The following is a 20,140-nucleotide window of genomic DNA, read 5'->3' on the forward strand; positions in this document are numbered from 1 at the left end:
CAAAGAACCACATTTACCCATTATAGTTAATAACCTTTAAAATGAGTTTTTTTCTAATTTATTACAGGCTGAATATATTATAGGAAATAAATTATTTCAAAAATTAAAGTCCAGTGTAAATCATCAATTCAGTAAAAATGCACCAACAAAGTATTACTTGAATTAAAAACAAATGGAAAACTTAATAAATCTAATATAAAAAATCTCAACATACACTAAACACAAACTTTAAAATCTCTTTAAATTATTAATCAAATTAGTGGAAAACTTAATAAATCTAATATAAAAATCTCAACATAGACTAAAAACAAACTTTAAAAATCTCTTTAAATTATTAATCAAGTAAAATTAATAATTAATGAAACAGGATAAAACATAAATTCTAGGTTGCCTGTAAGTTTGCTCCCACCTAATAACTAGATAAATAAACTCTAGAGTAGAAGAAAGAGCTCCAGAGGAAGAGTGAAAACATCTGGGTTATAGTTATGTAATACTAAGCCAATCAACTTGTGTGCGATTTAATTTCTCAGCTATGGAAATGCAGGAGCTCTTCTAGCTTAAAATTCACATAAGAAATAAATTATTTTATTCCAATTAGGATTTCTAGCTTAATGAAAGCAAGCTTACTAATAAATTTACTCAAAATCCTTTGTCTCAAAATTACAGTAGTTCTGTCAAGGGCTTAAAAACAGAATTCAAAAGAATGTGAGACGAAAAATTATTATTCTGTAACACTGAATGGCATCCAACTGCCTAAAAAGTTTTAGAAGTTTTAAATGTTCAGAACATTCCAACTCAATTCAACCTTCAAAGAAGTAATTTTTAAAGGTTTATCCCCTAACCCATAATCTGCTTAAGGAAAGTCACAATATATGGGGCATGTGTATTTAAAAGTTCACAAAAGTTCTTCCAAGCATAGATAAAAAAAAAATTAAATTTTGTGTAATCTCTCAAAGTACTTTTAATTAAAATGTTTATATAGTAACCATAAATCAAGATGAATAAGTCATTTACATGCACCCCAAAGAAGAGTAAAATGTCCAGGCCTACTTATTAAACAATCACTTATATACTGTATAATTACACAGAGATAAAAAAATACATAGAAAGGCAAAGTAATATGAAATGCATGATTCTATGTTGCTAAATTCAATCCAATTTCCGTCCACTTGGTGGATTGCAAGTGGAGGTAGAACACTAAAATTTTCAGCCATTTTGATTTTGTTTACATGATTTTCAAGTTGAACAACTCTGCTTCACATAAAATTTCGATTTGCTGTATTAAACACTAAAATCTGGTATTAGTGGACCTGAATTTGCAACTATCACTACAATGTTGTTCTTGATAAGCTCTGCCTTACAATATACACACTTAATATAACCAGCTTTATTACAGTATATTATCTTTTTCACTACATAGTCATTAATGTAACTGGCCTTTTTCTTTCTCTATTTTTAAATTCAAGAGTACACTCAAAGACGTTGAGATTCATTTCATAGTGATACTTCTAAAGGCTTCATTTCCTTTACAGAATAAATTATTTGCTTCAACTAAGGTACCTTTGAAAGCATATCTTCATTATATTTGGGTTTAAAATGTAAATTACTTCTTCATTTTGGTACTTTTTAGGTGGTAATAACATGGAAATCTAGATTCTGGCCTCTGGATTCAATTCATCCAACTCCAAACGTTTTGCTGTATAATCTTGGACAAGTTACTCAAATTCTCTAAGCTTTAGTTTCCCTATCTATAAAACTAAGTAATATAGTGCCTGCTTCAGTGTGCTTGGGATTTAATAAAACAATGTATATAAAGTGATTAGCATCATGTCTGGCACAAAGTAAATTCTCAATAAATGTTTTCTCTCGTTACAACTATTATTACACTATGAAAGCATCAGTCAACTCCAAAATCAGGAACAAGTTGACACTTCTTGAAAGTAACTTATAACTCTCTATATCCTATGAAATTTAGAGACATTACTGGGCTGGTACCAGCTCTTACTTTGTTCCAGGTAATGCTTCTTCAAATCAAAGCCTTAGCTGGGATCTTGAGCCCTTTTTGATATACTTAACAAATCTGCCAACTGAATAGGATTAGGAAAAACTACAGCCAACTACATTATTTCTAAGAACCTCAGAAAGTTATCTTCTAGACAAAAGAGACCTATTTTGAAAAATCAGCAATGGTAAAGCATTACCCATTCATTTAAAAGTATCTTTCCTTTTCAATTTCTGTTTACTAAATCGCTTATCGAATTCTCTTCCAACCCCCATCCTCCCATCAAAAATACATTTTTCACTAAGGGATTTTCACTAAGGGACATTGGGGATTTATCAGAAGATACTAGATTGACAACAGAACCTCAAAAAGAAGCTGAAAATGAGGTAAGAATGTTCTACCCATAAGGAATTGCTTCTCACATTCCAAAGCAGCATCACCTATATGAAGAAAGCTCCTAAAAGATTTTGAGATAAATTACGTCCTTTAGGGAAAAAAGACTTCCTAATCATTTGGTAAAAGCACTCAAATTTCCTCCATCAAGAATGTATCCTACATATCATTAATTCAGCAGTCATGCAGGTGAGAAGTCATGACAGCTAGACCTCTCTAACATATTAAATGGGGCTGAGACTACTACTATTTGGAATAAAAATGAAACAAAGAAAGTGGGAATTCTGTGTATATATAGCAAACTGTTAACATCTTGACATTTTCAGTAGTCCCTGAGTTGTAATTATACTCAAAAAAAGGTGAGCATCACAGCCTAAAATGTATGTCTTAATATTCTGTTCAATAAAATATCCTATATTAATTAGTACTTTCAGTTACAAAGTATTCATTACCACTTGAATATGAAAAGTAAATTGTGGTCAAAGCTATAAGAAAAATTCATTTATAATATTAGCATATTTTATGCCCCTTCTAAAAAAGTCTTAACACTCTGACAGAATTTTTAATGGCCTTGATTTGCATAAAAATAATACGCATAATTTTTTCATAGCAAATAATGTCTAGGTAACATTTTTCAAGGAAAAAGGATCATTGTAAAATTCTACCTACGTGACAGGAAGTCTTCCTCAAAAGAATGCCAGTTCTCAATACTTAGGTTTTCTTGAGCTAAGAACTTAGGTTGTCACATTTAGTACAGTTCTGAAGTACCTACACATGGTATGTTTCACTCTGAAAATGAAAAGGTCTATAGCAAAAGACTGATTTGCAATACTATCCTTAACATATGAGTTCCCAAAAGTAGATTTTGATGATTAATATAACTCTGTTCTGTACTCACACATCCACAAGTAGTATATAATCTTCACTGTCTTTTGGAATTCTACAGGAATGTCTACGGAAAAGTCCTGATAGAAACAAGGTCCCACAGGGAAGTTGGCAGGAAGAGGTGGCCAATTATTTTTTCTGCCTGTAAATTAAAAAAGGAAGTTGTTTATATTAGGACACATGTGCTTCTCTTATTTTTGGTTCATAATAAAAAGAACATTACCTATTCTTTTAATAGGCGTTTTACAAGTATAATAAAACTATCTCTACATTCCTACAACTTGGAGAGTCAAGCTTCATATTTTTTAAATTTCCCAGAATGTCACTTTAGAAAACATTACTTGGTAAAATAATTTTCCAGTGTCATATAATACAATGTTCACAAGGAACGATTCATGCACCGTTGAAACAAGGAAAGAAAAAAACAGCACAAGGACATACCCTGAGATCCTGCCCTAGAAACAGGCTTATTTCAAAGTCCCAAGAGTCTGGCCGTCATGTAAAGACCATGCAGTTTTTAAATCTCAACAATTTCCTCCTCAGCATCTTAAACATTTAAATATAATTTCTAACCCATGTGGAGAGGGAAGACCAGCTTCTGAGTCTTCCGAGTTTTCTACTATTTAACTCCATGAAGACACACAAAAGTGACCAATACCAAAGAATTAAATTTGGAAATCACAAAGTCTAGAAAAAATATATTCAAAAGAGACATATAAGAAAACCATAAAACTGTGAGAAAATATGAAGCAGTCATGAAAAAGAAGCTAAGGAATTATAGCACCTTCAAAAACCTAGAGAAAAAACAAATTCAAACAGAAAGGCCAGAAAAATGTGTCCATTTAAATAATTATATTGAAAATAGGGCTTGGGAACTGGTGGGAGAAATAAAACTAAAATTAAAGCAGGGAGTCCAAATATTAAAAATAGAGAGTAAAAATAGCACCTAAAGCCCATTTTCTCATTTTAGATATATCCCACAATTTTCACCATAGATTTTTACATACTTAGAGACTAGGAAAATTTTATAGTGGAAAAAAAGAATGATCTATTTCTGATTCTCCCCAACATGTCTCCGGTTGTTTATCATTCTTTTCAAATTTCATATAGTTCATGCTTTTCTCATAAAGTCTCATACTATTTGAGAAGCAGAACAAGGATCTAAAACCAGAAGTGCCTAGCCACTTACTGGCTATGAGAACTTGGGTACCTTAAGCTCCTTTAGACTTTGTTTCTACACCTGTACAATCTTTTGTTTCTTTATGGAGTTAACAGTAGAAATAACAGGAGAATAACAACTTTCTCACCCTTCACAGAATTGTCCTCATGATTAAAAGAGTTAATAGATGAAAAGTGCTTAAATGCACACAACATAATTAATGCAAGTCTAACTTAATTTCCCATTCTTCATTACTACCTTTACTAAAACATATCTCATAGAAATAACTTGTATTAATCACTGTTAAGGAAGTAGGACAAATTATAGTTACAGGTATTTCAGAAACACTGATCTCAATTAAACCTTCGGTTTTTCATTTCATAGATGCTGCCTCTAATGTTGCAAGCAAGAAACCAGCCCAGGATAAATGTGAGCTTACAAGGCCCTAGATTTATACATTCTAAGATATGGAATAGTTCTGTATATTATTGTTAAAGTAGCCTTGTCATTCCATTGTAATCCCAGACATACTAACAACTTGTCTAGCTCTCTTATTCCTTTTTTACCCAGACACTGCTAGCTTTCCCTAACATACTCTCTTGAAGTGGCCTTTGATAGTCACTTTGATAGCCTAAACAGGTTTCATAGCAAATAATCAATTCAGCACTTATTTCTTTGGCATCACTGAAATACCCTAGGCTTCCTAGAGTCATCACAGACATAATTGTTTTAACATGATTAAACAGATAATGATATACTTATGTGGACAGGGGCAGGTAATTTGAAACCAGGCTGAATAAACCAAAAAAGTTAGGAGTCAAATACAGGACACACTCCCATGCACTCATAAAAACGTCAGTAGACCCAAAGATGGTCCAATTGCAGATTCAAAGGCTCCTGGTCAAAAAACAAAATGATCACATCCATCATGTTCTGTGTGATAAAATGAACACTGTTCTAATCTGTCAAAAGATCATATAAATTTGCCAAGATTAAAGAGCTACAGAGTATCAAGTAGGAAATCTGCTGTGTTAATCTCCTTCCTCTAACAGGAAAACAGGACAGCGTTTTACCCACAAACCAAATACCCTAGCACTAGTGCAGGCATAACTCGGTGTTTAGAAGTTATTTTTATTTCAAACTTTGATACTACCATGTTGATTGAGGTTTTGCATTTCTCGTTCTCGACGATCTAATTCCGCGGCTTTTCTTTCTAGTTCTTCCTGGCGCTTAAGAAGTTCAGCTTGGGCCAGGGCATGTTCCTAAAATAAATAAGTAAATAAGTGAATAGGTTATCAGAGCTATAAAATAATCCAACACTGATAAGCTATCTCCTACTTCTCTCTCTCTACCATACTAGAAACCTAATTCAAGTGCTGTTCCAAAATATAGGACTTCACTGAAGATTATGGTTTCAGAAGGTACTAAGAAGATAACTGTACCATTTTGGTCTTTTGGTTATGAAAACCTCAGTGAGACTGTTGGGCACACTAGGACAAAATAAAATTCCCTCAGTAAGAGACGTGAGTACTGAGCTAACTGTGAAAACTAAATTAAGGTGGCCTCTGTGTATAAATGAGAGTGAAGAACAGAGACAAAGGAACAGTTGAGGAAAACAAACCCATGAAGAAAAGGGCAACTGAACTGGGTTCAATGGTACATAATGTTCCCAACGCCTTATGTTTTAAGACAATGAAGTGAAAGAGGGATATGGTTAAGAAATTCTAATTTATATCTCCATCTGCCTTTATGTGATACCAAGCATCCTATTCATCTCCTTTTTTCTCATATTTTTGCCATTTCTACTTTGTATCACTGTCCTTTGCTTAGCCATTATAAGTCTTTCCCACCATTATCTATTATTCTATCATTGTTACTGTAATGATATTATATATCAAAAAGACCAAAGGCATTAAAAATTTTACCATGAAAATTGTACACCAAGGTGATCTATAAATTCAATTACGGCTAATAATGGATTAAAGCAAATGCTATCAGTTAAAAAAGAAGCATGAGTATTATAGAACTAACAAGCTAGCTAACCCAGATTCAAAAGTAAGTTAAGCAATAAGGAATGCAACATATAAAGAATTATTTTACTCTGAAAGTAACTATTATTGAAATTCTAATTTTCAATATGAATTTATACATGTAAAATGAACTAACCTTTGCAATCTGTGTATAAGTTGGATGTTCCTCTGTTGGTTTCATTATTGCTGGTTGTGTACTGGGTACATTAGACATTTTCACATTGCCTGGTGGAGGCTAGAAAGATTAAGAAAAAGACAAATTACATAACACAGATCAAGCTTCAACTTCTTTCAAAAGGCGTAATACTGACAAATAGCAAAATGCCCAGACCTGCCTCTCTTCCTGCCTTACCTTCTCAAGAGTATGACTAAGAGCTGCTTAAACTCTCCATCTCTGTTTTCTCAAATTTACTCTTTTCTCAATCCTTCAATCTGGCTCTTATGTCTAATACTACACCTCACTCTCATACAGGATACCATATGCTAAAAAAACAACAACAACAACTAAAACTTCAAATATTTCTTTTTGGTAAAATACAAATAGCACCAAACTGAACAACTGACACCAAGATTAATTGTTAACACTTCCCACCTAAGAAAGCCATGTGCCAGTGCCCTGATAAGTACATAGGTGAGCTCTTGACAGAACACCTCACTAATACCCCTTGAAAAGAGTAAGGAGGAGGGGCGATGGGAGATGAAAAATAAACTACACAACCTCCACTTTGCTGACAGAGACCAGTGGTGTTTGAATGTAGCTACATAATCAAAAAGTTAGATGTCTCCAAGACTGTGAAAGGAGAATGGGTTAAATCACTATATATTCAATATAGTTATCAAGAGAAATAAGTGAAAGCTACAGAAGAATACCTTTTTAAATACTAGATGAAATAAAGCAAACTGCAGAACAGAATGCATATGACCATTTTTTCTTTTGTAAATACACATTTGTACACACCCAGAAAAAGATCTCGATGGTCTCAGCAAACTGGTATCAGAGCAATTTGCACTTACTGCTTTATATACTTTTCTATTATTTGCTCCGTACACAATGTACAACATATTTAAGTTAAAAATATTTTTTAAGTACCTTTTTAAATGTCCATAGGAAAAAGAAGAAAACACAGAAAGGAAAAAGAAAAAAAGAGAGAGAGAATGCATACAATTGAACAGCTACAAAGGGAAATTCCAAGATCAGAATTATTAAAGCCCAAAGATACCACCAATGTACCAGAACTGTACCCAGATACAGCAAATAGCAGCCCTGAAAAGGAAACCAGGCATAACTGAGGATATAACTGAAGTGGACAGCTGATTCTAAAATTCAGATAGAAAAGCCAAGGGCTGACAATAGGTCAAATAATTTGAAGAAAAATAAGGGAGGCACAAATGTGCTATCAAGATTTATTATAAGGCTTCAGTAGAAATACAACAATAAACAGAAGGAACACAGAAACAAAACCATACAATGCAGAAACTTGATATCCAACAGAGATGACACTACAAAAAGGGGAGAAATAAAGTATTAGTCATTAAATGGTACTGGGGTAACTAGTTAACCAGATGGAACAATTAAACTAAATTACCTACTTCATACCATACCAAAGTAAATTCCAGGAGGACTAATGATATAAAAGTGGAAAGCAAAACTTTAACATTTTTAGAAAAAAATATAGGTGAATATTTTTATGAACACAGGGTACATAAGAGCTTCTTGAATGTAAACTCTAGAAATCTTTGTGTATTTTGTCTATAACATATTCCCAAGTACCTAAAACAGTGGCTATAGTAAATGCCCAATAGGTATTTGTTAAATTAAGATTAGAAAACACTCAAAATACAAAGTTAAGATTGACAAATCAGCTATAGGTATACTCCCACTTCCCTAAAGTTGTTTTTGGTAATGGAAAGAAATCTAAAAGAATTTTCTTCACTTTTACAAAAAAAGGTGTTATCTTACTAAAATAAGTCTTCTGTAAAAGCAAACTGGTGTTAACAACTTTTGGCAAGTGGAGGATACTCTTCACTTTACACTGATTTCAGCATATGAAAGGTTTCATAGGAGCACTTACTTTCAGATAACAAGGGGAACCTGTACACTGAAATTTACTACCAGTGAAAAGTCAAATCACAGATGGGAAAGTTGGTTATAATGCATGTAATAAAATATTGCTACCAAGAATACATAAGTAATAGTTACAAATTCATAAAACTATGAAATACTAATAGAAAAGTTAGCAAAAGATCTGAACAGACAAAACAAAGAGGAAACAGCAATGCCTAATAAAAATACGAACCAATGCAACGATTCAACTTAACTAGTAATCATGAACTGCAAAAACTGTGCCTGCTTTTCTTTTCTCCCAGGGCATCCAGCTGTGGAGACCTGTTCATAGTCTTAGTCTCAGATTTTACTTTTCTGTTTCTCTAATATCCAGTACACCATGCAATGTGTGTCTGTGCTCCCACTGAAGATTACTGTGGCTGGTTATTTAGCAGCCCTGTGCTTCTGCTCCCTACCCACTCTGATCCTTTTCCTCCCACCAGTGAGGGGATGTGGGGGGAGTGCTCGGGTCCCACCGTATCATGGCTTGTATCTTACCCTTTTCGTAGGATGCAGAGTTCTCACAGATGTAGATGTAGCCTGGCTGTTGTACTGTATCTTCTGGTCTCTCTTTAGGAATAGTTGTATTTGCTGTCTTTTCAAAATATATATGGTTTTGGGAGGAGATTTCCAATGCTCTACTAATGCGGCCATCTTGAGAATCCCCTCTCTGGCTCCTTTTAATACTCTTTTCTTACACTTGATCTTTGCCATTTTAATTATCATATATCTTGGTGTTGTCTTCCTTGGGTCTCTTGTTTGGGAAGATTTGTGCTTCTCCATGGACTGAGAGACTATCTCCTTGCCCAAATTGAGGAAGTTTTCAGCAATTACCTCCTCAAAGACACTTTCTATCCCTTTTTCTCTCTTTTCTTCTTCTGATACACCAATAATGTGAATATTGCTCTGTTTGGATTAGTCACACAGTTCTCTCAATATTCTTTCATTCCTAGAGATGCTTTTTTCTCTCTGGGCCTCAGCTTCTTTGTGTTCCTGTTCTCTAATTTCTATTTCATGTACCGTCTCCTGTGCTTCATGTAATATGCTTTTTAATTCCTCCATTGTATGTTTTCAGATACTGTATCTTGCAAAGTTTCTATCTCATTCTTGAATATTTTTCTGTAGCTCCATGAGCATGTTTCTGATTTTTATTTTGAAATCTCTTTCAGGAAGACTGGTGAATTCCATTTCACTTGGTCCTCTTTCTGCTGTTTGTGGGACTGGGGGTTGAAGCAGGTTCCTTTGTCATTTCATATTTGTAGGTGGAGCTCTCTAGTGCCCAGAAGCAATACTCTCTGGAGCTGCTCAACCTCTGGAGTGATGGAAGGGAATCACAGCTGAGCAGCGCTGGTGCCTGTTGGGAGGAAAGATATCTTTCCTGCTTCACAGCTGCACTGCCTGTCTCCACTGTCACAGCCAGTGTGCTGAGCACACAGAGAGAAGCCTCTATGCTCTATGACTGGTCTGGCACAATGGCTAGGGCAACCAGTTTGCAAGGCCTTGTTGATTGGGAGGAAGGAGTGGCAGGCTTCATATTGCAGTGGGGGGCCTCTAGCTGCAATGCCAGCTAGGGGGATGGAGCACCTGAAGCTCCTGAAAGTTCCCAAACTGCTGGGCTGAGTGTACTGGGATAATTTTGTCCACCTGTCCTTTTTCCTGAGTAGCCCTTTAGCAGCTCTCTTGCTGTTAGGAAATCTCTCAGAGTTCCCGCTTTTCTTTTGACCCAGCACAGCCAGTTGTGGGTACCTGTTCTCCACAAGTGGCTGGAATCTCAGTCTGAACAACACATTAGAACACATGGACCTAAAAGACATCTACAGAACACTCCACCTAAAAGTAGCAGGATATACATTCTCCTCAAGTACACATGGAACATTTTCAAGAATAGACATATACTAGGCCACAAAAGGAGCCTCGCTACATTCAGAAGGATTGAAATTGTACCCACCAGCTTCTCAGACCACAAAGCTACGAAACTAGAAATTAATCAAAGAAAACAAAAAAGACCACAAACACATGGAGCCTTAACAACACACTCCTAAGTAATCGATGGCTCAATGACCAAATTAAAACAGAGATCAAGCAATATTTGGAGACAGCTAACAACAGTAACTCAACACTGCAAAATCTGTGGGACGCAGCAAAGGCTGTGTTAAGAGGGATGTATATTGCAATACAGGCCTACCTCAGGAAAGAAGAACAATCCCATATGAACAGTCTAAACTCACAATTAATGAAACTATAAGAAGAAAAAATGAGGCCCAACGCCAGTAGGAGGGACATAATAAAGACCACAGCATAAACAAATAAAATCGAGAAGAATAAAACAATAGAAAGAATCAATGAACTCAGAAGCTGGTTCCTTGAGAAAATAAACAAAATAAATAAACCCCTAGCCAGACTTACAAGAAAAAAAGAGAGTCTACAAACATAAAACAGAATCAGAAATGACAAAGGAAAAATCACTACAGACACCACAGAAATACAAAGAATTATTAGAGAATATGATGAAAAATTATATGCCAACAAATAGGATAAACCAGAAGAAATGGACCACTTTCTCAAAAAATACAACCTTCCAAGACTGACCCAAGGAGAAACAGAAAATCTGAACAGACCAGTTACCAGCAATGAATTGAAATGGTAATCAAAAAACTACCTAAGAACAAAATGCCTACACCAGATGGCTTCATCACTGAATTTTATCAAACATTTAGTGAAGACCTAATACCCATCCTCCTAAAAGTTTTCCAAAAATTAAAAGAGGAGGGAATACTTACAAATTCATTCTAGGAGGCCAGCAAATGGGTATTGAGAGAAAGTAACTCAACATAATAAAGGCCATATATGACAAACCAACAGCAAACATCATACTTAACAGTGAAAAGCTGAAAGCTTTTCCTCTAAGATCAGGAACAAGACAAGGATACCCACTCTCCCTACTTTTATTCAACATAGTAATGAGATCCTAGCCATGGCAATCAGACACCACAAAGAAATAAAAAGCATGCAGATGGGTAAGGAAGAAGTCAAACAAACGGTCAATGTTTGCAGATGACATGATATTATACATAAAAAACCCTAAAGAATCCACTCCAAAACCACTAGAACTAATAACTGAGTTCAGCAGAGTTGCAGGATACAAAATTAATGCACAGAAATCTGTTTTATTCATATATACTAACAATGAACTAGCAGAGAGAGAAATCAGGAAAACAATTCCATTTATAATTGCATCTTAGAATAAAACACCTAGGAATAAACTTAACCAAGGAGGTGAAAGACCTATAACCTGAAAACTACAAGACACTCTTAAGAGAAAGTAAAGAAGATAACAATAAATGAAAATACATCCCATGCTCATGGATAGGAAAATTAATAATGTCAAAATGGCCATCCTGCCTAAAACAATCTACAAATTCAATGCAATTCCTATCAAAATACCAATGGCATTCTTCAGTGAACTAGAGCAAATAGTTCTAAAATTCATATGGAAACACAAAAGACCTCAAATAGTCAAAGGAATCCTGAAAAGAATAAAGCTTGGAATATTATGCTCCCCAACTTCAAGTTCTTCTACAAAGCCACAGTAATCAAGACAATTTGGTACTGGCACAAGAACAGACCCGTAGTTCAATGAAATAGAATAGAGAGTCTACATATAAACCCACACATACATGTCCAATTAATATATGATAAAGGAGCCATGGATATTCAATTTGGAAATGACAGCCTTTTCAACAACTGGTTTTGGCAAACCTGGACAGCTACATGTAAGAGAATCAAACTGGATTACTGTCTAACTCCATACACAAAAGTAAATTCAAAATGGATCAAAGACCTGAATGTAAGTCATGAAACCATTAAACTCTTAGAGAAGAACATAGGCAAAATCTCTTGAATATAAACATGAGCAACTTTTTCCTGAACACATCTCCTTGGGCAGGGGAAACAAAAGCAAACATGAACAAATGGGACTATATCAAACTAAAAAGCTTCTGTACAGCAAAAGACACCATCAGCAGAACAAAAAGGCATCCTACAATATGGGAGAATATATATTTGTAAACTCCAGTAAGAGGTTAACATCCAAAATATATAAAGAACTCACACACCTCAATACCCAAAAACCAAATAACTCAATTAAAAAATGGGCCGAGGATCTGAACAATTTTCCAAAGAGGAAATTCAGATGGCTAGCAGGCACATGAAAAGATACTCCACATTGCTAATTATCAGAGAAATGCAAATTAAAACCACAATGAGATATCACTTCACACCAGTCAGGATGGCCAACATCCACAAGACAAGCAACAACAAATGCTGGCAAGGATTTGAAGAAAGGGGAACCCCCCTACACTGTTGGTGGGAATGTAAATTAGTTCAACCATTGTGAAAAGCAGTATGGAGGTTCCTCAAAAAACTAAAAATAGAAAACCATTTGACCCAGGAATTCCACTCCTGGGAATTTACCTGAAGAAAACAATATCCCAGCTTGAAAAAAACATCCGCAACCCTATGTTTATCGCAGCACTATTTATAATAGACAAGAAATGGAAGCAACCTAAGTGTCCATCAGTAGGTGAATGAATAAAGATGTGGTACACATACACAATGCAATATTATTCAGCCATAGGAAGAAAACAAATCCTACCATTTGCAACAACATGGATGGAGCTAGAGGGTATTATGCTCAGTGAAATAAGCCAGGAAGAGAAAAACAAGTATCAAATAATTTCTCTCATTTATGGAGTATATCAACAAGCAAAAACAGAAGGAACAAAACAGCAGCAGACTCACAGACTCCAAGAACAGACTAGCGGTTACCAAAGAGAAAGGGTCTGGGAAGGGTGAGCAGCAAGGGAGGGATAAGAGGATTAAGGGGTATTATAATTAGCACACATAATATAGGGGGGCACGGGGAAAGCAGTATAGCACAAGAAGACAAGTAGTGACTCTATAGCATCTTACCATGCTGATGGACAGTGACTGTAATAGGGCATGTTGGGGGGCCTTGATAATATGGATGCACGTAGTAACCTCAATGTTGTTCATGAGAAACTTTCATAAGATTGTACATCAATGATATGTTAATAAAAAAAATACAAGGATAAAGAGAAAAGACTTGAACAAATGAGTGATGGAATTTTTACAACTCATAAGTCATATATATATGTGAGCTTTTAAATCTTTAAGTTTCAACATTTTCCATTCGATTCATGTAGAGGAAAGTGGGAAATCCAAAAACAATAAAATAATTGGAATATTAGTACTTGTGAATCCTTTAAAAATTAGAAGTTTTTAGTCCTCTGAAAGCAGGGGCAGGAGGATTGGAAAATTCCTTTTTGGGGATAATGACTGACCCTGAAGAAAAAGTTCACAAGAACTTCAAGATTGGTCCCTCCCTCATCCACTACACATTAAGACCCATCAGCTGACCATCTCTGGCCCTGCCATGGAGCTTCCTACCAGCTCTTTTGAACCTCATGCTTAAGCAGCAACAGAGAGCCAAGGATGATCAGAGAGTTGAAGGCAGCCACAAACATAAAAGACAGAAGCCAAAAGAAAATGAACCAAGGGAGTAACAGATCATGAAGGGACCAGAAGAAAATGTCCAAAAAATTGTAAATAATATCCTCAGAAAAATAAGAAAAGGTGTTGCACCTATAATACAAGGAAAGGAATTTATTTTTTAAAGTAACACTAAGCAACTTCCTGGAAATTAAAGGTATGGAAATGGAAATAGCTATTCCAATAAAAGGATTCTAAGATAAAGTTGAGGAAATGTCTTGGACTGTAGAATAAAAATACAAAGAAATGGAAAATAAGAAATAAATATAGGAAATTAGAAGTTAAATTTAGGAGACAGAATAACTGACTATAGGAGTTTTGGAAAGAGAGAACAAATAAAGTAGTTGGTTGGAAAATTATTTAAAAAGTAATTCAGTAACCTTTTCCTAAACTAAAGGACATGAGTTTCCAGATTGAAATGATACATTAAATGCCCAGCACAGTAAATGAAACAAGCAAATAAATGAACAAAATTTTTAAAAAATCACCCATCAAATTTCAGAGTAAATAAATATTAAGAGGAACTTCCAAAGGCTTCCAGAGAGAAAATCAGGTTTCCTATAAAGGATATTCAGTTGCATGCTCAGAATTGCATTGGATTTAATTATACCCCAAAAAATAGAAAATCATGGGTTAATGTCTTTAACATTCTAAGCAAACATTATTTTTAATCTAGAATCATATAATCAGGTATGCAAAGACAGGAAATTTACTTTCTGTGCTCCCTTTCTCAGGAAGCTAGATGTATTCCATTAAAACAGAGCATGCAACCAGGGAAAATCAAAACATGGTATCCAGGGGAATCACACAGAAGAGAAACAAAGAGATTCCCCAGTTGAACGTAGAGGGAATAGCCAACACAGATTTGCAGGAGGTCTCATGCAGCCAACCCAGACTGCAACAGAAGGCCATTATTTGAGGTTAACATGCTACCTACTGTATTTGACCAATTTAAGAGTTTTGTACTTCTAACAGAGGGAATAAAAACAAAACAAAAAAGAAAGCTGAAGGCAATTATAAATTTCAGGAAAAATGGAAATGTACATAAGAGACAAATTTAACCATAATACTCATGTGGCTAAATTGTGAAGAAAATTTCCCAGACATAACTATATAAACAATAAGTACTAATTTATCAAAAAAGAAGGGTATACTATTAGAGTGTTGCATGTGGAGTTAAGAGCTAAATCCTAATCTTCTATTGTAAAAGTGTACTAAGTGAACTAAGGATTCTATTGATTGTATTACCTAAACTTGTGATAACATTTCAGAGTGACACTTCCTAAAAGCAGTGGGCCATACAGACTTATTTTATTTCTGATGAGCTATAGGTTTAGTTTAGTTTTTTCCTTCAAAAAATACTGAAATTTTGTACATTTATTAAAGCATTTCACAGTGCTCTCCACATACATTAAAAGTGAAAAAAAAAAAGAAATACACACTTTGTGATTTCAAACTATACTACAAAGCTATACTGATAAAACTAGTGTGATACTGGCACAAAAACAGATATGCAGACCAATGAAACAGAATAGAGAGCCCAGAATTAAATCCCAGCAAATACGGTCAACTAATACTCAACAAGGGAGCCAAGAACACCCAACAGGTAAAGCACAGTTTCTTCAATAAATGGTGCTGGGAAACTGGAGAAATACATGTAAACAATGAAATCAGACACCTAGTTCACACCACTCATAAAAATTAACTCACAGCAGATCTAGGACTTAAACATAGGAGCTGATAGCATAAAACTCCTGGGAGGAAACATAATGAAGAAGATCACTGATAATGCTCCTGGCAATGATTTTTTGGACATGATGCCAAAAAACACAAAGAACAAAAGCAAATATCAACAAATGGGACTACATCAAAGTAAAAAGCAAAGAAACAATTTTTTAAAAGCCTACAGAATGGGTTTTTGCAAACCATGTATCAGAGAAGGAGCTAATGTCCAAAATACATAGAGAACTTAGGAAAACTTAATAAAAAAAGAATCTGATTTTAAAATGGGCAAATGAGGGGATTCTGGGAAGATGGAAGAGTAGGGAGAGCCTGAATCTACCTTCTCCCACCTACACACTGAAGATACACCTACACACAGAGAATTTTACCCTGAATGATTTAGACCCCAATGAACACTTTCTATACAAGGGACAGAAAGATCACATTTTAAAAAAAATGGTAGGAGAGACAGAGACATGGTAACCCCACTCCCAGCACAATTACCAGCACAGAAGAGGGAGAGGGAAATCAATAGAGTCAGGTATGGACTCCCTGCCCTGAGGTGCAGGAAAAAAGCCTAGTGGTTTAAATGCAACTAGACCATAAGTGAAAGAACCTAAGTTTCAGAGCTAAACATCCAGTTGTAATGAGACTTCTAGAGGCAATCCAGGATTGGAGGAACCAGCCAGCACCATTATTTATGCTTCTTCCACACATCTCAGTGTACTGAGAGAAGGAACTGGGAGCACATGCTAACCTAAGACTTGATATAGGCAGCTACCTAACCCGCACCCATACCCAGGCATGCCTGCAGGAGATCCAGAAGTCCCACCTGTAGCATGCTGTTATCCACTTTCCCTGCCCCCAAAGCAGGACCAGAAAGTTCCCTGGCTTACAATGAGATCCCCTGTACATGAGTATGTGGGGTGGTGCCACCAAGGCAACTCCCCAGAGCTCCATGGGGAAATGTGCTGTAGAGTTAGACCCCTGATCATGAGTGGCACTGGCAGGTGCCTACATGGAAATTCCTGGGAGCAGCCCAGAGCACACAGGGGCCAAGAGGAATGTGAAAGGAGCCTGACTCCACGCAGCCAGGGGGATCTGGTGGGCACCTGACACAGGAATACCCCAGAGTGGTCCTGAGAGGCCGAGAGTACAGATGAGCATACAGATAAGGAGGCATAGGGACTCAGAGCCAATCAGGGAGTCACCTGGAGTACATCCCCAACCTGCCACTGGCCCACCACCCTCCCCCCACTAGTAGAGAACCCACAGGTGTCCATTCTGAAGCCCCATCAATGGGCCCCTAAGCTGCATCTCCAGGACCATGCCCTGGGAACCTTAGCACCAGAAAAAGTCCATCTCACTCTTACTAGGCCCTCAGCTTGCCAAAAACCACAGGGTACACACAGTCTACTGAATGGACTCTCCTCCACATGGCCAATCCTTCAAGAGTGGGAGAGTTAGCCCTTTCAATCAATTCAAAGAACCAAACACAGAAAGTCATACAAAATGAGGTGACAAAGAAATATACTCCAAATGACAGAAGAAAAAAAAACAGAAAAAAAAAACCTAAATGAAACAGAGTTAACCGATCTAGCTAAAAAAGTTTAAAGTAATGGTTATAAAGATGTTTACCAGACTGGAAAAAACAATAGCAAGACTCAGGTAGACCTCAACAAAGAGAAAAGTCTAAAAAAGAACCAATCAGAGGTGAAGAATTCAATAGTTGAAATAAAAAAATACACTGGAGGGAATGAACAGCAGAATAGATGCAGAAGAATGGATCAATGACTTGGAAGATAAAAGTAATGACAAGCACTCAAGATGAACAGCAGAAGGAAGAAAGAATTCAAAGAAATTAGGAGAGTAAGAGATTTCTGAGACAATACCAAACTTCCAAACATCCACATTATAGGAGTCCCAGGAGGAGAAGAAAGAAAAGAATAGAAAATTTATTTGAAGAGATCATAGCTGAAAACTTCCCTAACCTGGGAAAGGAAATAATCTTCCAGATCCAGGAGGCAGAGAGCTCCAAGCAAGATGAACCCAAGGAGGCCCACATCAAGACACATAATAATCAAAATGTGAAAGATCAAAGACAGAAAATCTTAGAAGCAGCAAAAGAAAAGTAACAATTTATGAATAAGAGAAACCCCATAAGGTTATCAGCTGATTTTTCTGCAGAAACTCTACAAGCCAGAAGGAAATGGCATGATATATACAAAGTGTTGAATGGAAAAAAAAAACAAAAACCTCCAACCAAGAATACTCTACCCAGCAAGGTTATCATTTATAATTGAAGGAGAGATAAAGAGCTTCACAGATCAATATAAGTTAAGTGTTCACCACCAGCCTTACAATAAATGTTAAAGGGACTTCTTTAAGAAGAAAAGACCCGAAACAGAAGCAAAAAATTTAAGAAATGGAAAATTTTCCACTTCTAAAGCAAACCTAGTGAAAGTAGTAAATCAGTTACTAACAGCTAGTATATAGTTTTGTCAAAAAGACAAAAGTAGCAAAAGCAATCACATCTAAAAAAAATAATTTAAGGGAACAACTTAATAAAAAGGTATAAAAGAAGATATTATATACATAAAACATGAAGGAGGAGTAGTAAGAAATGTACTACTGTTAGAATGTGTTTGAACTTAAAGTGACCATCAGCTTCTTATAGATTGTATATCCAAAGGACGTCATACAACAACCCATGGTAACCAAACCAAAGACTTATGACAGACACACAGAAAAGAAAGAGAAGAGAACCCAATCATAGCACTTAAGGAGTCATAAAACACAGCAGAAGAGAGAAGAGAGGAAGGAAAGATCAGAAAAACAACATGAAAAACAACCAGGAAACATTTAACAAAATGTCAATCAGTATATATATTGATATTTTAAATGTAAATGGCTTAAATGCTCCAATCAAAAGACTTAGGGCGAGTGAAAGGTTAAAAAAATAGACCCAACTATTTGTTGCCTACAAGAGACTCATTTCACACTTAAAGACACACAGACTGAAATTGATGGGATGGAGAAAAGTAGGTGGAGTTGCAATACTTATATCAGACAAACTGACTTCAAATCAGAGAAAATAAGAGAAATGAAAGAAGACATTATATAAAGAGAGCAGTCTAACAAGAGGATACAACAATCATAAACATCTATGCACTCACAAATGAGCTCCTAAATATAAAAAAAGAAACACTAACAGACCAAAAGGAGAAATAGACAGCAACACAATCATATTGAGAGACTTAACACCTCATTTATATCAGTGGATAGATCAACCAGACAGAAAATAAGGAAACAGAGGCACTGAATAACACATTAGACTAAATGGACACAGCAGATATATGCAGGACATCCTACTCAAAAGCAACAGAATATATTTTTCTCAAGTTCACATGGAACATTCTCCAAAACAGATCAGACATTAGGACACAAAACAAGTCTCAAAAAAGTTAAGAAGATTGAAATTATATGAACCATCTTCTCAGAAATAATTTATAGTTATATGAAAAGAAATCAATTACAAGAAAAAAAACAGCATAAAAACAAACATGTGGAGGATAAACAACATGCTTCTAAATAATCAGTGGATTAAGGAACAGATCAAAGAGGAAATCAAACAATATTTGGAGATACATGAAAATAGAAACACAACACTTCAATATATGTGGGATGCAGCAGAAGTGCTTCTAAATTGGAATTTACAGCAATACAGGCCTATCTCAAGAAACTAGAACAATACCAAATAAACAATCTAACCCTACAATTAAATGAACTAGAAAAAGAACAAAGTCCAAAATTAGTAGGAAGGACATAATAAAGATCAGAGCAGAAATAAAATACAGAATAAGAAAACAATAGAAAAAAAATCAATGAAACCAAGAGCTGGTTCTTCAATAAAATAAACAATATAGACAAACACTTGGCCAGACTTATCAAGAAAAAAAGAGGACACAAATAAACAAAATCTGAAATGAAAAATGATAAGTTACCAACACAACAGAAATTCAGATTATAAGAGAATTCTACAAAAAAAAATGGTATGCCAATAAATCAGGCATAATTTCCCAGAAATATGCGATCTTTCCCAACTAACCTAGGAAAAAAATTGCAAATCTGTACCAATTACTAGTAATGAAACTGAACTGACAACGAAAAAACTCCCAACAAACAAAAGTCCAGGTCCAGATGACATCCCAGGTGAGTTCCACCAAACATTCAAAGACAAGCTAATAGTCAACCTTCTTAAAGTATTCCAAAAA

The 20,140-nt window shown here is 35.4% G+C and overlaps 1 protein-coding gene across 4 annotated transcripts in view; it reads right to left on the reverse strand.

Moving 5' to 3' along the window:
- SCAMP1 (secretory carrier membrane protein 1) overlaps nucleotides 1–20,140 on the reverse strand; it is a 171,033-nt gene that overhangs the window by 54,145 nt on the left and 96,748 nt on the right. For 3 of the 4 annotated variants that reach the window (XM_073234748.1, XM_037000159.2, XM_073234750.1), the window contains 3 exons: nucleotides 6,606–6,704; nucleotides 5,593–5,701; nucleotides 3,294–3,422 (listed from right to left, as the gene is read on the reverse strand). In XM_073234748.1, the coding sequence (XP_073090849.1) occupies nucleotides 3,294–3,422; nucleotides 5,593–5,701; nucleotides 6,606–6,704 (337 nt within the window). Of the gene's footprint in view, nucleotides 1–3,293; nucleotides 3,423–5,592; nucleotides 5,702–6,605; nucleotides 6,705–9,071; nucleotides 9,379–20,140 lie in introns of those variants that run through there. The other variant, XM_073234747.1, reaches the window with a different exon arrangement.

Source organism: Manis javanica, chromosome 1 (genome assembly GCF_040802235.1).
Source record: "Manis javanica isolate MJ-LG chromosome 1, MJ_LKY, whole genome shotgun sequence".
NCBI lineage: Eukaryota > Metazoa > Chordata > Mammalia > Pholidota > Manidae > Manis > Manis javanica.